General features: G+C 46.2%; 1 protein-coding gene across 1 annotated transcript in view; it reads left to right on the top strand.

Annotated features, from left to right (window-relative positions):
* Positions 1 to 4,585: 4,585 nt before the first annotated feature.
* The window catches only part of kcp (kielin cysteine rich BMP regulator), a 151,539-nt gene continuing 142,616 nt past the window's right edge, over positions 4,586 to 13,508 (top strand). Inside the window, exons 1-4 of the mRNA XM_084334857.1 lie at positions 4,586 to 5,330; positions 7,959 to 8,485; positions 9,403 to 9,475; positions 13,027 to 13,373. Coding sequence (XP_084190983.1) covers positions 5,222 to 5,330; positions 7,959 to 8,485; positions 9,403 to 9,475; positions 13,027 to 13,373 — 1,056 coding nt within the window. The 5' untranslated portion in view covers positions 4,586 to 5,221. The remainder of the gene's footprint in view (positions 5,331 to 7,958; positions 8,486 to 9,402; positions 9,476 to 13,026; positions 13,374 to 13,508) is intronic.

The following is a 13,508-nucleotide window of genomic DNA, read 5'->3' as shown; positions in this document are numbered from 1 at the left end:
ATGTATTAAAGCAGAGTGTGTGTGAGAGAGAGAGACAGAGGAGTGTGTGTGAGAGAGAGAGAAAGAGTGTGTGTGTGTGTGTGTGTGTGTGTGTGTGAGAGAGAGAGAGAGAGAGTGTGTGTGAGAGAGAGAGAGAGACAGAAAGAAAGAAAGAAAGAAAGAAAGAAAGAAAGAAAGAAAGAAAGAAAGAAAGAAAGAAAGAAAGAAAGAAAGAAAGAAAGAAAGAAAGAAAGAAAGAAAGAAAGAAAGAAAGAAAGAAAGAAAGAAAGAAAGAAAGAAAGAAAGAAGGAAGTGTGTGTGTGTGTGTGTGTGTGTGTGTGTGTGTGTGTGTGGTGTGTGTGTGGTGTGTGCGTGTGTGTGTGTGTGTGTGTGCGTGTGTGTGTGTGTGGTGGGTGGGGGTTAGACCTCTCTACCAAACAATGCCTCCACTGTACAGAACAGGAGGACACCCCACCACCACCCCCACCACCACCAGCATCGTATAACAACACATACATGAAGAACACACAGTCCCTCCATGGTCCCATGTTACAGCTCCATGGAAACGCACACAAACCAGAACCCCACTGTCGCTATGCCAACTGACCTTCTGGTATCAGATCCTCAACGGCGTCTGTGTGATCCTCCATGTATTCCGGACATCAACGACACGGCTGTGACGACCTCTCACAACCCAGAGACTCAAAGAGACACACACCCTACACCGAGTCAAGAACCCAGACTGAACCTTGACGAGACAAAAAAACAATGGACGGTGCTAATCATACACTTAGACGCATGTACAGTACACTGCCCCCCCCCCCCCCCCCCCCACACACACACACACCACACACATACACTCACACACTCAGAGAGCAGCATCGGCTTATGGTGTCTATCCTTGGATAATGGTCAGAGGCTCAAAGGTGTAGGGCAGGGTTTACCTGGCTGTGGACAAAGTGCCAGCCAATCAGATACAGGGACTGGAACCTCACAGAAGGTCAGGTACTGGATTCCAAAGTCACCTGTCTGACACCTAGATACATTTACATTTAGTCATTTAGCTGACTCTTTTATCCAAAGCGACTTACAAGTTCTGTACGACAAGTCATCAGGAAGGGCACAACTCTATCAGCTGAGTAACAATGTTCATCAAAGTGTTGAGTGCTACAGTGTAGGTTAGTATATTAGGACAAGTGCATGACATGATACTAGACAGTCTACAACATGTCAGAAAAGATTTAAGCCATATGTCCTGACCTACAGAACCGCAGTGTGGCTAACTACTGCACACAGCTTGTCTCTGATTTGGTCTGCGAGTGTCTCCTACTGAACCGCAGTGTGGCTAACTACTGCACGCAGCTTGTCTCTGATTTGGTCTGCGAGTGTGTTTGATCCATTACAGGCGGCTGGCTAATTGTGTCTGACAAGGGATTACCTATCAAACATGGGATTTTCACTTCCTGCAGATTAACCCACATCCCCCGGCACCCCGGGGCACACATGCAGATCCATGTGCACGAACACAGACTTAACAGGAATGTTTCTTCCTATGTTCAGGCTAAGATGACGTCAGCATGTTCTGCCCCATGCTGGTGGTATATTGACTAGTCGGTGGAGAGGAGCATGGGAAAAGAGGAGGGTAGGAAGCACCGCAGGTCGGAGAGCAGACGTGGTGATGCCTCAGGGAGAGGTGAGGTACTAGAACATTCTCTCTCTCTCTCTCTCTCTCTCTCTCTCTCTCTCTCTCTCTCTACCTCTCTCTCTCTCTCTCTCTCTCTCTGAGAAAATGTCCTTCTGTCCAATGGAAACCCGTGTTAGTGTATCCTGCTATGGCAGGATGTGACCACCAGAGGTCAGTATTAGTTGAAGTTTCTTATCGGGAAAGCTATCGGGAGCGATGGTGGATATGGGACTACTGTTCAAGGATTCATTCATCTAATTATAATTTTTTATTTATTTTTCTTTAATCTGTGTTTAGTTTAGGTTAGAATCACTCCAGCTGCCTTCCAGAAACACCTTCCTACTGACACAGTAACACCTTCCTACTGACACAGTAACACCTTCCTACTGACACAGTAACACCTTCCTTCCTACTGACACAGTAACACCTTCCTACTGACACAGTAACACCTCAAGAGAAGCATCTCCCACAGGTCTGTCGGCCTCATGTAGTTGTACAAGTCAATCCAAATCACTTAACTTAGGAGGGACAATGTGATGCATCACAGGAAAGTACACAAACGGACACTGAAAGTACACAAACGGACACTGAAAGTACACAAACTGACACTGAAAGTACACAAATGTACACTGAAAGTACACAAATTGACACTAAAAGTACACAAACTGACACTGTTTTGGCACGTCACAAAAAAAACAATGCTGATTAATCACATAATCTCATACACGCCCAAAAACTCTCAACCGTTTTGCAGACATTGATTTAGTTAATGACAGTAAATACATTTTAATATGGCCACCAGTGATGTCATCTGGGACATTGAATCCTTGTGTTGATTACACCACTGTCAAATTATGTAGATGAAAATAATAGCAATACCTTCTCTTATAGGGACTGCTACCTTGTAATTTCATGGAGCTGTAATTAACACAATACACAACAATCAGGGAGCGACAGTGGCTCGGCAGGTAGAGCAGTCGTCCGGTAATCCGGAGGTTCCCGGTTTGATTCCCGCTCCTCCCGGGCAGCTTGTCGAAGTGTCCTTGAGCAAGACACTTAACCCCCAATTGCTCCCGATGAGCAGGTTGGCACCTTGCATGGTCACCTCCGCTGTCGGTGTGTGAATGTGTGAGTGAACGGGTAAAATGTGAGGAACAAATTGTAAAGCGCTTTGGATAAAAGCGCTATATAAATGCAGCCATTTACCATTTACAATACAAGGATTTAATGTCCCCGATGACATCACTGGTGGCCATATTCAAACTAATTTACTCTCAATAACTGTCAAACTAAATGAAATGTGTGCAAAACGGTTTAGCGTTTTTGGATGTGTGTGAAATGATGTGCAAAATAAATCAGAATTGTTTTTTTGGTGAAGTGCCCCTTCTTTAACTATAAACACTCTGACTCCTCTTTAGATAAAATGGAGACATTTGTCCGTCTAAAAACTTAATAAAGTGGTGTCTGCTTCTGTGTTCTGTGAAGGGCTGAATTCCAGAGACACTGTGTGTGATACCAACAGGAGAAAGCTGTTTGATGTGATTATTATTACAGACTCGCGGGCATGACTCAGGGCATAAGGACCGGTTTGAGCTGAAATCAGGTGTTCTTTATGGACTCTACCATCTTGCCATCGCCCTCCTTGCTCATGTGTTGCAGTAGATGCAGGTCCTGTCTGGTTCAGCCAGTATATATACCCACTATAGGTACAGGAGGGGCGACCCCTCCCCTGACTGCTGGCCTCTCTGTCTGTGACTGAGGAAAAGAGGGCACAGAGCCGCACCCCATTCCACAGCTCCACCATGAGGGCTTTAAGATGATAGGGGACTCATTTGTCTGTTAGATCCATTTAAGTGGCCAACCTGGATGTCCTATCACCACAACACCTCAAAACAACAGTTGAGAGACGTGTCTCTGGGCACACGTGTGTGTACATGTATGTGTGTGCATAGACTAAACCTGCAGAGCTATCAGATGTTTATGTGGGTGCACTCAGAGAGCTCTAACACGCAGAGCAGAGATGAGAGGACGGAAAATACATGACTTATGAGCCGGGGCGAGGAGGGGGACAGTTTTCAGAGCAGTGAAACATGACTACCTTTGTTTACCCCCTCCTCCTTCCCCCCTCTCTCTCTCATTCTCCTTCTCCCTCTCTCTCTCTCTCTCTCTCTCTCTCTCTCTCTCTCTCTCTCTCTCTCTCTCTCTCTCTCTCTCTCTCTCTCTCTCTCTCTCTCTCTTTCTCTCTCACACACACATTTTTTATCTCGCTGTTCCTTCCAACATGGCTCCTCTCCAGGCTCCACACCAGATTTTAGTTGATTTTTTCCAGAAGAAGAGGGTCTTCAGGAATCATCAACAACACTGAGCAGCACCGTAGGAGGAGTTTCCCTCCTGAGACGAAAAGAAAAACAAGGGAAGAGAAGAAAAGAAAAGTTGTCTCCTGAGAGAGACCGAGAAGTGGTCCGCAGAGAGAGGCAGTGTGGACATTACTGCAGGTTATTTTTTATTACCTTGAACACCTGAGGTTTTTTTTATGACGCTGCTTTTAATTAGATCACGGACCACATCCATCTGCTGCTCGCTCCGCTGTTTTGTGTCAAGAAGAAGTGAAAGTGTTTGAACCTTTTCTGACTCCATAATTAATTACTGACGTGTGGCGCGAGGGAAATTGGGGCATAAATATAGTGAACCATTCGGGGTAAATAGTGAACCTTTCGGTGTGTAAATAGTGAACATTTCGGCTCCATAGTGTGAGCGCGCGCCCCGGGGGGGACTGTGTGACTGCTGTCTCTTTGCCCGCGTGCGTCCAGATGTTCCTGGTTTCCCCGCCGCGCGCTCTCTGACAGAAGAGGGGCATCTCTGGACATCTTGTCTCTGGACATCTTGTCTCTCTGGACATCTCTGGATATCTTGTCTTCTTGTCTCTGGACATCTTGTCTGGACATCTCTGGACATCTTGTCTGGACATCTCTGGACATCTTGTCTGGACATCTCTGGATATCTTGTCTCTGGACATCTCTGGATATCTTGTCTCTCTGGACATCTCTGGATATCTTGTCTCTGGACATCTCTGGATACATATTGTCTCTGGACATCTCTGGATATCTTGTCTCTGGACATATTGTCTCTGGACATCTCTGGATATCTCTTGTCTCTGGACATCTCTGGATATCTTGTCTCTGGATATCTCTTGTCTCTGGACATATTGTCTCTGGACATCTCTGGATATCTCTTGTCTCTGGACATCTCTGGATATCTTGTCTCTGGATATCTCTTGTCTCTGGACATCTCTGGACATCTTGTATCTGGACATCTCTGGATATCTTGTCTCTGGACATCTCTGGACATCTTGTCTCTGGACATCTTGTCTCTGGACATCTCTGGACATCTTGTCTCTGGATATCTTGCTGCTTTTTGTCACCAAGTTGGGGTGAATTGTGAGATTCTCGCTCACCTACTTTTTTTGCTGTATGCCATTGTTGTAAAAGTGGACAACTATTAGGGGATCTAAAGATTTTCCAAGTCCAAGTCTGTTGATTTATTACCTGCTGCCGGAGAATGGGGACGGACAGGCTGAAGACACTCTTGTTTCTGGAGATCAATCTGTGTTTGTTGTGGAATGTTCCTCTGTCCTTTCAGGAACCCTCCAGAAGGAACCAGGAGAATGGTAGGTTTAGTGACGTATGTCACAAATGTAACAGTACTATATACCTGTATGTCATGTATGTGCCTATGCCATAAATGTCATGTCATGTATGTTGTGTATGTCATAAATGTCACTATGAATTGAAAATGGGGGACCCTGATGTAAACAAGACAAACGTCTTTCTCTGGTCTGCATCCCCTTAACAATTGTGTGTATTGAGCCGTACTGTATTGTACCCATTCTGCAATCTGTTAAATAAAGTTTTCATTCATTCATTCATTCGTGGGTTACCTATTGCTCACTGACATTATATTACACTGTATTTTACAGTTATATTAAACACGGAATCAACTAGTCCAGGGTAGCTGTACTTGGGCCTATAGGCTACATCAAAGTGTGCCCCCCATAGATAATGAGATTAGATTCAAATGTATCGTCATCATGCAGCACAAGTACAGTACAACCAAAAGAGGTTTGGCATCCAACCAGAGTGTAAATGTAAGGTGCAAACAGTAATATACAATGTACAGGTGATTAAACTGGGTATATATATAAATTAGTACCACTGAGTAATAGTGCTGATTGATTGATTTATTGATTGAGTGATTGAAAACTGTATTAACAGATTGCAGAATGGGTACAATACAGTACGGCTCAATACACACAATTGTTAAGGGGATGCAGACCAGAGAAAGACTTTCGTCTTGTTTACATCAGGGTCCCCCATTTTCAATTAATTATAATCAGATGTATCTGTATGTAGTATTAATATGTACAGTGATACAGGTATACAGACACTATGGTAGTAATGAGATATAATTGAATCTGTTGCACACGTTTTGTTTCTCATGCTTTGTGGTCCGTAGGTCTTTATCACATCACTGACCAGTGAGTTATTCTATTTTATTGCCGCAGCAGATAGTTACACACATACAAGGAATCTGGCACGAGCATGTTGACACGACTCCAACTAACTGGTTTGAAAGCAGACTGAGGCAGACTGACAGAGACTGAGGCAGACTGAGGCAGACTGACAGAGACTGAGGCAGACTGACAGAGACTGAGGCAGACTGACAGAGACTGAGGCAGACTGACAGAGACTGAGGCAGACTGAGGCAGACTGACAGAGACTGAGGCAGACTGAGGCAGACTGACAGAGACTGAGGCAGACTGACAGAGACTGAGGCAGACTGACAGAGACTGAAGCAGAGACTGAGGCAGACTGACAGAGACTGAGGCAGACTGACAGAGACTGATGCAGACTGACAGAGACTGATGCAGACTGACAGAGACTGATGCAGACTGACAGAGACTGATGCAGACTGACAGAGACTGAGGCAGACTAACAGAGACTGATGCAGACTGACAGAGACTGAGGCAGACTGACAGAGACTGAAGCAGAGACTGAGGCAGACTGACAGAGACTGAGGCAGACTGACAGAGACTGAAGCAGAGACTGAGGCAGACTAACAGAGACTGAGGCAGACTGACAGAGACTGAAGCAGAGACTGAGGCAGACTGACAGAGACTGAGGCAGACTGACAGAGACTGAGGCAGACTAACAGAGACTGAGGCAGACTGACAGAGACTGAGGCAGACTGACAGAGACTGAAGCAGAGACTGAGGCAGACTGACAGAGACTGAGGCAGACTGACAGAGACTGATGCAGACTGACAGAGACTGATGCAGAGACTGAGGCAGACTGACAGAGACTGAGACAGACTGACAGAGACTGAGGCAGACTGACAGAGACTGAGGCAGACTGACAGAGACTGAAGCAGAGACTGAGGCAGACTGACAGAGACTGAGGCAGACTGACAGAGACTGAAGCAGAGACTGAGGCAGACTGACAGAGACTGAGGCAGACTGACAGAGACTGATGCAGACTGACAGAGACTGAGGCAGACTGACAGAGACTGAGGCAGACTAACAGAGACTGAGGCAGACTGACAGAGACTGAGGCAGACTGACAGAGACTGAAGCAGAGACTGAGGCAGACTGACAGAGACTGAGGCAGACTGACAGAGACTGATGCAGACTGACAGAGACTGATGCAGACTGACAGAGACTGAGGCAGACTAACAGAGACTGAGGCAGACTGACAGAGACTGAGGCAGAGTGACAGAGACTGAGGCAGATTGACAGAGACTGATGCAGACTGACAGAGACTGAGGCAGACTGACAGAGACTGAGGCAGACTGACAGAGACTGAGGCAGACTGACAGAGACTGAGGCAGAGTGACAGAGACTGAGGCAGACTGACAGAGACTGAGAGACTGACAGATCAGACCTGTTGCTCACACCATGTGCTCAGTGTTCTGGTTTAAACTGAAGGAAGAGGCTGTTCTGATCCAGTCACAGTCTCTGACCAAACGGCACACTATCTATACAACAACAGTCTGGAGCAAGACTGACACACATGAAATTGTGGTTGTTGGTATGTTCAATGTGTGTGTGTGTGTGTGTGTGTATATGTGTGTGTACTTGTTTATGTGGACAAATCAGGACATGCTACCAAATTAGGAAATGTTCAACATCCTGATTTAGTTTGACGAGCTATTGTACTGTGATGGTTAGGGTTAGGGTTAATATTGTTACCCATAAACTGTGGCATCGCATTTCTGACTGGCTGTTACATCTGTCCCTCAGTGATTGACCTCCTGGCTGCTCTCAACATGTCCCAGCCAATAAAGGGCGTGACTAGGACACAAGGGGAGGAGCCAGGAACCTTGGTATATAAACTCCGCCCCAGAGCGCCCTATCTGACCCTCCCCGGTGGCCTCCTCCTCTCCTCCATGCAGCAGGGCAGTATGGGAGTCCACCTGGTGGCGCGCCAGACCATACCTTCAAAAGTCACGCTGCTGTCTCTCTCCTCCCGGTCCTCCACCGTCCTCCAGCTCTCCTCCTCCACCCTCGTCCACTCGCTGCGTCTGGACTACCGGACGGGATCCAAGGGCCTCGGCGGCCTGCTCTTCCCGGGGGGGAACCCCTTCTCTGGGGAAGGCTGGGTGCGGCTGGCCCTGGGCCTGGAGCCCCGCAGGGTGGCTCTGTTCGTGGACTGCAGAGAGGCTGTGGTTCTACAGCGCAGCGGAGAGGAGAGGCTGGTTCTGGAGCTGCCAGAGGACCTGGTGGTCACGCTGGCCAGCACCCCGGGAGAGAGCGACAGCAAGTTTATTGTGAGTGTACTGACACTCATCATGTCTCATCTTGTCTCATCTTGTCTCATTCTGTCATTCTGTCTCATCCTGTCATCATGTCTCATCTTGTCTCATTCTGTCATTCTGTCTCATCCTGTCTCATCCTGTCTCATCATCTCATCCTGTCTCATCATCATCCTGTCTCATCATGTCTCATCCTGTCTCATCATCTCATCCTGTCTCATCATCATCCTGTCTCATCCTGTCTCATCCTGTCTCATGTCTCATGTCTCATCATGTCTCATCATGTCTCATCATGTCTCATCATGTCTCATTCTGTCTCATTCTGTCTCATCGTGTCTCATCATGTCTCATTCTGTCTCATCATGTCTCATCATGTCTCATCATGTTTCATTTTGTCTCATCCTCTCTCATCCTGTGTCATTCTTACCTTGATAGAATGTTGTATACATGTTCAGCATGTTTTCCCTTCTGATGTTTGGTATTTTGTTCTCAGTATACCCAGTATACTCAGTATATAACACCTTTGAATTCGGTGTGATATGTTCATTACTGCAAATGTGGGGTTTCAATGTGGCCAAGGTACGTTTCTATAGGTACGAAAGAAACCTATATATGAGATCAGCACATAATGAAACATGCAGAACAACTCTCTGAGGAGTCAATGTGAAGAGTGAGACAACAACAATGTACAATGTTTTACCTTCACCCTTCATTATTACACCTAACCATATCCATTCTGTGTGTGTGCGTGTGTCTGCATGTGTGTGTGTGTCTGCATGTGTGTGTGTGTGTGTGTGTGTGTGTGTGCGTGTGTGTGTGCGTGTGTGTGTGTGTGTGTGTGTGTGTGTGTGTGTGTGTGTGTGTGTGTGTGTCGGTGTCGGTGTGTGTGTGTCGGTGCGTGTGTATGCACATGTGTGTTTCTATGTGTGTAGGGCTATTTGAAGACGGCTGAGATCTCCAGCAGAGCGTATTCCAGGCGCCCGTGGCATTGTGACAACATTACAGGTACAGTACGTCATGAATCATCCTCTTGGAGACAGATATGAAAGAGGATATGAGGACATCACTGACATAAATCATCCTCTTGGAGAGAGATTTTTAATTTTTTCCATTTCAACCTTTATTTAAAATCGTAAGCTTCTGAGGTTTCCCTCATTTACAGAAACGACGATTGTACAATGTAAACAGTACATAATACAAGCAATATTCACAGAAAATTAAACACCAGAGTAAAAATAAAAAACTTTAAAAATAATTAAAAAGTTCCTCAATATGTGCCAGACATGGGCTCATACAGTTTAAGGTGCTACACCGTCTACATTTCTCAAAGGAGAAGTTGGCTAAGTTTTATCCAGGGACAGATCCTTTGTGCAATAGGTGCAAGACGATGACGGGTTCTCTCGTTCATACATTCTGGACGTGTCCAAATTTATATAACTATTGGACATCTATATTTGATACTTTTTCTGCAATATTTGGAACCAAAATTGACCCTTCCCCTATAATCGCAATCTTTGGAGTGGCACCAGAGGATATACCTATTCACATAAAACACTCGAAAATCATTGCTTTTTCTACCCTAATTGCTAGGCGTTTAATACTTATGATGTGGAAGCAGGAGGCCTCTCCCACACATGTCCAATGGACCAGAGATGTAATGGGGTTCCTGCACTTGGAAAAGATGAGATGCACCTTAGGAGGCTCTACGGATAGATTCTATAAGACATGGCAACCTTTTTTGACGTATATGGAGAATGAAAGGTTGGGTACACTTCCATAGTTGACTCTATGAGACTATGTTGGGACCTCGGAGCAAGTTGAAGATGTGAATGTGTTTTTGTTTTTGTTTTGTTATGTTTGCATTTTACTTATTTCTGTTAGTTTAGTGTTTGCCTAATGTGAGTCTGCGTTGAATCTGGGAGGGGGGGGGTGGGCTGGTGGGAGGGAACTGGTGGGGGGATGGGCAGGTGGGAGGGAACTGGTGGGAGGGAGTGGGGGGGGGGGGGGGGGGGGGAAGAACCAAAATGGATGATTCTCTATTCTGACACTGACCATATACTGTATGTATCCATGCTGGTTGAAAATGAAAATAAAATTATAAAAAAAAAAAAAAAATCAGCTAAAAGTTTAAAACAGTTACAGGTAGTCACACAATGGTCTAAAATCATACGTTTAAACATACCAAGGTAGAACCTCCAATTTCAGAGAGAGTTGGAGGACATTCCATGAGTTCGAGGCGTCAAAGGAAAAAGCTGACTTCCCTAGATCAGAACAAACTTGAGGGACCCTAAGAACCATCCAGTCATTCGATCGAGTTGAATAGGTTCCAATATATGAAATTATATGAAAGAGGATATGAGTCATGAATCATCCTCTTGGAGAGAGATATGAAAGAGGATATGAGGACATCACTCACATTGTCTCTCAGCTGCGGAACTAAAGGAAACATTTGTTTGAGGGAAGAACAGACCTGAGTCCCATATGATTCATACTTACTGTGGAGCTGATGCTACTGAGTGAGACCCTATAAAACCCTTGGCCTTCAGTCAGACATTTAAACTGACATTTACGATGTGTGTGTGTGTGTGTGCTTGAGTGCATGCTTGTGTGTATGTGCACGTTTGGTGTGTGTGTGAGAGAGAGAGAGAGAGAGAGAGAGAGAGAGAGAGAGAGAGAGAGAGGGAGAGACGGAGAGAGAGAGGGAGAGACGGAGAGGGAGGAAGAGAGAGAGAGAGAAATGGAGAGAGGGAGAGAGAGAGAGGGAGAGAGAGACAGAGAGAGGGAGAAAGAGAGAGGGAGAAAGAGAGAGGGAGACAGAGAGAGTAACATGTTCATAACATGTTCATGAAAAGACCATAAGAAGAAACCTGCCTCATAACATGTTCATTAACTCATTGACCGCCACGCTGTTTTCCCATCTTTAATATCTGGCGCCAGCGTTTCAGACCATTTTAACGATGTTTGTAGACCCATCGTGTATTCTATATTATAGCTATGGAGACATACTATAGCTCATTTGAAATGCTTATATTTATACTCCTAACGGGGAACAAACCGGCACTGTTCTGCTCATGGCACTGTTCTGCTCTGCTCTGTTCTGCTCTGTTCTGCTCTGCTCTGTTCTGTTCTGTTCTGCACTGTTCTGTTCTGCTCTGTTCAGCTATGTTATGTTCTGTTCTGCTCTGTTCTGCTCTGTTCAGCTCTGTTCTGCTCTGTTCTGTTCTGTTCTGCTCTGTTCTGCTCTGTTCTGCTCTGTTCTGTTCTGCACTGTTCTGCTCTGTTCTGCTCTGTTCTGCTCTGTTCTGCACTGTTCTGCTATGTTCTGCTCTGTTCTGTTCTGCTCTGTTCTGTTCTGTTCTGCACTGTTCTGTTCAGCTATGTTCTGTTCTGTTCTGCTCTGTTCTGCTCTGCTCTGTTCAGCTCTGTTCTGCTCTGTTCTGTTCTGTTCTGTTCTGCTCTGTTCTGTTCTGCTCTGTTCTGCTCTGTTCTGCTCTGTTCTGCTCTGTTCTGCTCTGTTCTGTTCTGCTCTGTTCTGCTCTGTTCTGCACTGTTCTGCTCTGTTCTGCTCTGTTCTGCACTGTTCTGCTCTGTTCTGCTGATGGCACTGTTCTGCTCATGGCAAAATACTTGTTGGTTTGTTTTTTCGATGAGCCATAGTACGTTTAATTAAAATGGGGAACAGACAGACAGACAGACAGATAGACAGACAGACAGACAGACAGACAGACAGACAGACAGACAGACAAACCATGAAGTAAGTAGTTCTACAAAATTAAAAGCATGAGAAGGTTTGCCTCTCACCTCACCTTGTGGTTAGGGATCATAATCCCCGTCCTCTCACTCCTCTGGTCTCACACAGACCACTCCCCGTCCTCTCACTCCTCTGGTCTCACACAGACCACTCCCCGTCCTCTCACTCCTCTGGTCTCACACAGACCACCCTGGTTGATCTGAGAGGTCTGACCAAGCTTTTCTCTGGACCTTCTTATCGTATGTCATAGCTTTGCTCTTTTCTCTGGACCTCTTCTTATCGTAGGTCATAGCTTTGCTCTTTTCTCTGGACCTCTTCTTATCGTAGGTCATAGCTTTGCTCTTTTCTCTGGACCTCTTCTTATCGTAGGTCATAGCTTTGCTCTTTTCTCTGGACCTCTTCTTATCGTAGGTCATAGCTTTGCTCTTTTCTCTGGACCTCTTCTTATCGTAGGTCATAGCTTTGGTCTTTGCCCTCAGATGGAGACTCAGTCAAACTCAGTAGTAGTTTGTTTATTCTTTCCTAATTTAGATCTAAATTTCCGCCACTTTCAGACAGGATGTTTGTTAAATCTGAATGGTTCTCCCTCCCTGCCTCCCCCTCTATCTCTCCCTCTCTCCCTCCCTCCCTCCCCTTCTATCTCTCCCTTCCTCCCTGCCTCCCCCTCTATCTCTCCCTCCCTCCCCTTCTATCTCTCCATCCCTCCCCCTCTATCTCTCCCTTCCTCCCCCTCTATCTCTCCCTCCCTCCCTTCCCCCTCCCTCTCCCCCCATTCTGCAACTCCACATGTACATCCTCTGACCAGACCCGTGGAATGACACCAGTCATGGAGCCCAGCAAGAAGCCCCCAGCAGTAAAGCCCCCCAGCAAGAAGCCCCCAGCAGTAAAGCCCAAGCCCCCCAGCCAGAAGCCCCCAGCAGTAAAGCCCAAGCCCCCCAGCCAGAAGCCCCCAGCAGTAAAGCCCAGGGTCATCCCAGCCAACATCTCCCAGAGGTCCAGCGGGACCAGCCCCAGAGAGGCGTGGTCCTGGGGTCTCCTGGCTCCCCTCAGGGGGGGAAGACCGCTTCTCAGCCCCACGGAGAGGAGAGGCTGAGGGGGCTGGAGGAGAGGCTTGAAGCCCTGGCTCAGATGCTGGACATGGTGAAAACCCAGGTAGGCACCACTGAACCTGCTATCATGATATCTATGATAAATGTTATGACATGATATCCCTATGATAAATGTTATGACATGATATCTATGATAAATGTTATGACATGATATCTATGATAAATGTTATGACATGAT

This window comes from Notolepis coatsorum, assembly GCF_963971535.1.
Source record: "Notolepis coatsorum genome assembly, chromosome: 18".
In the NCBI taxonomy this organism is placed as follows: domain Eukaryota; kingdom Metazoa; phylum Chordata; class Actinopteri; order Aulopiformes; family Paralepididae; genus Notolepis; species Notolepis coatsorum.
This window is presented reverse-complemented; position numbering and strand designations above follow the sequence as displayed.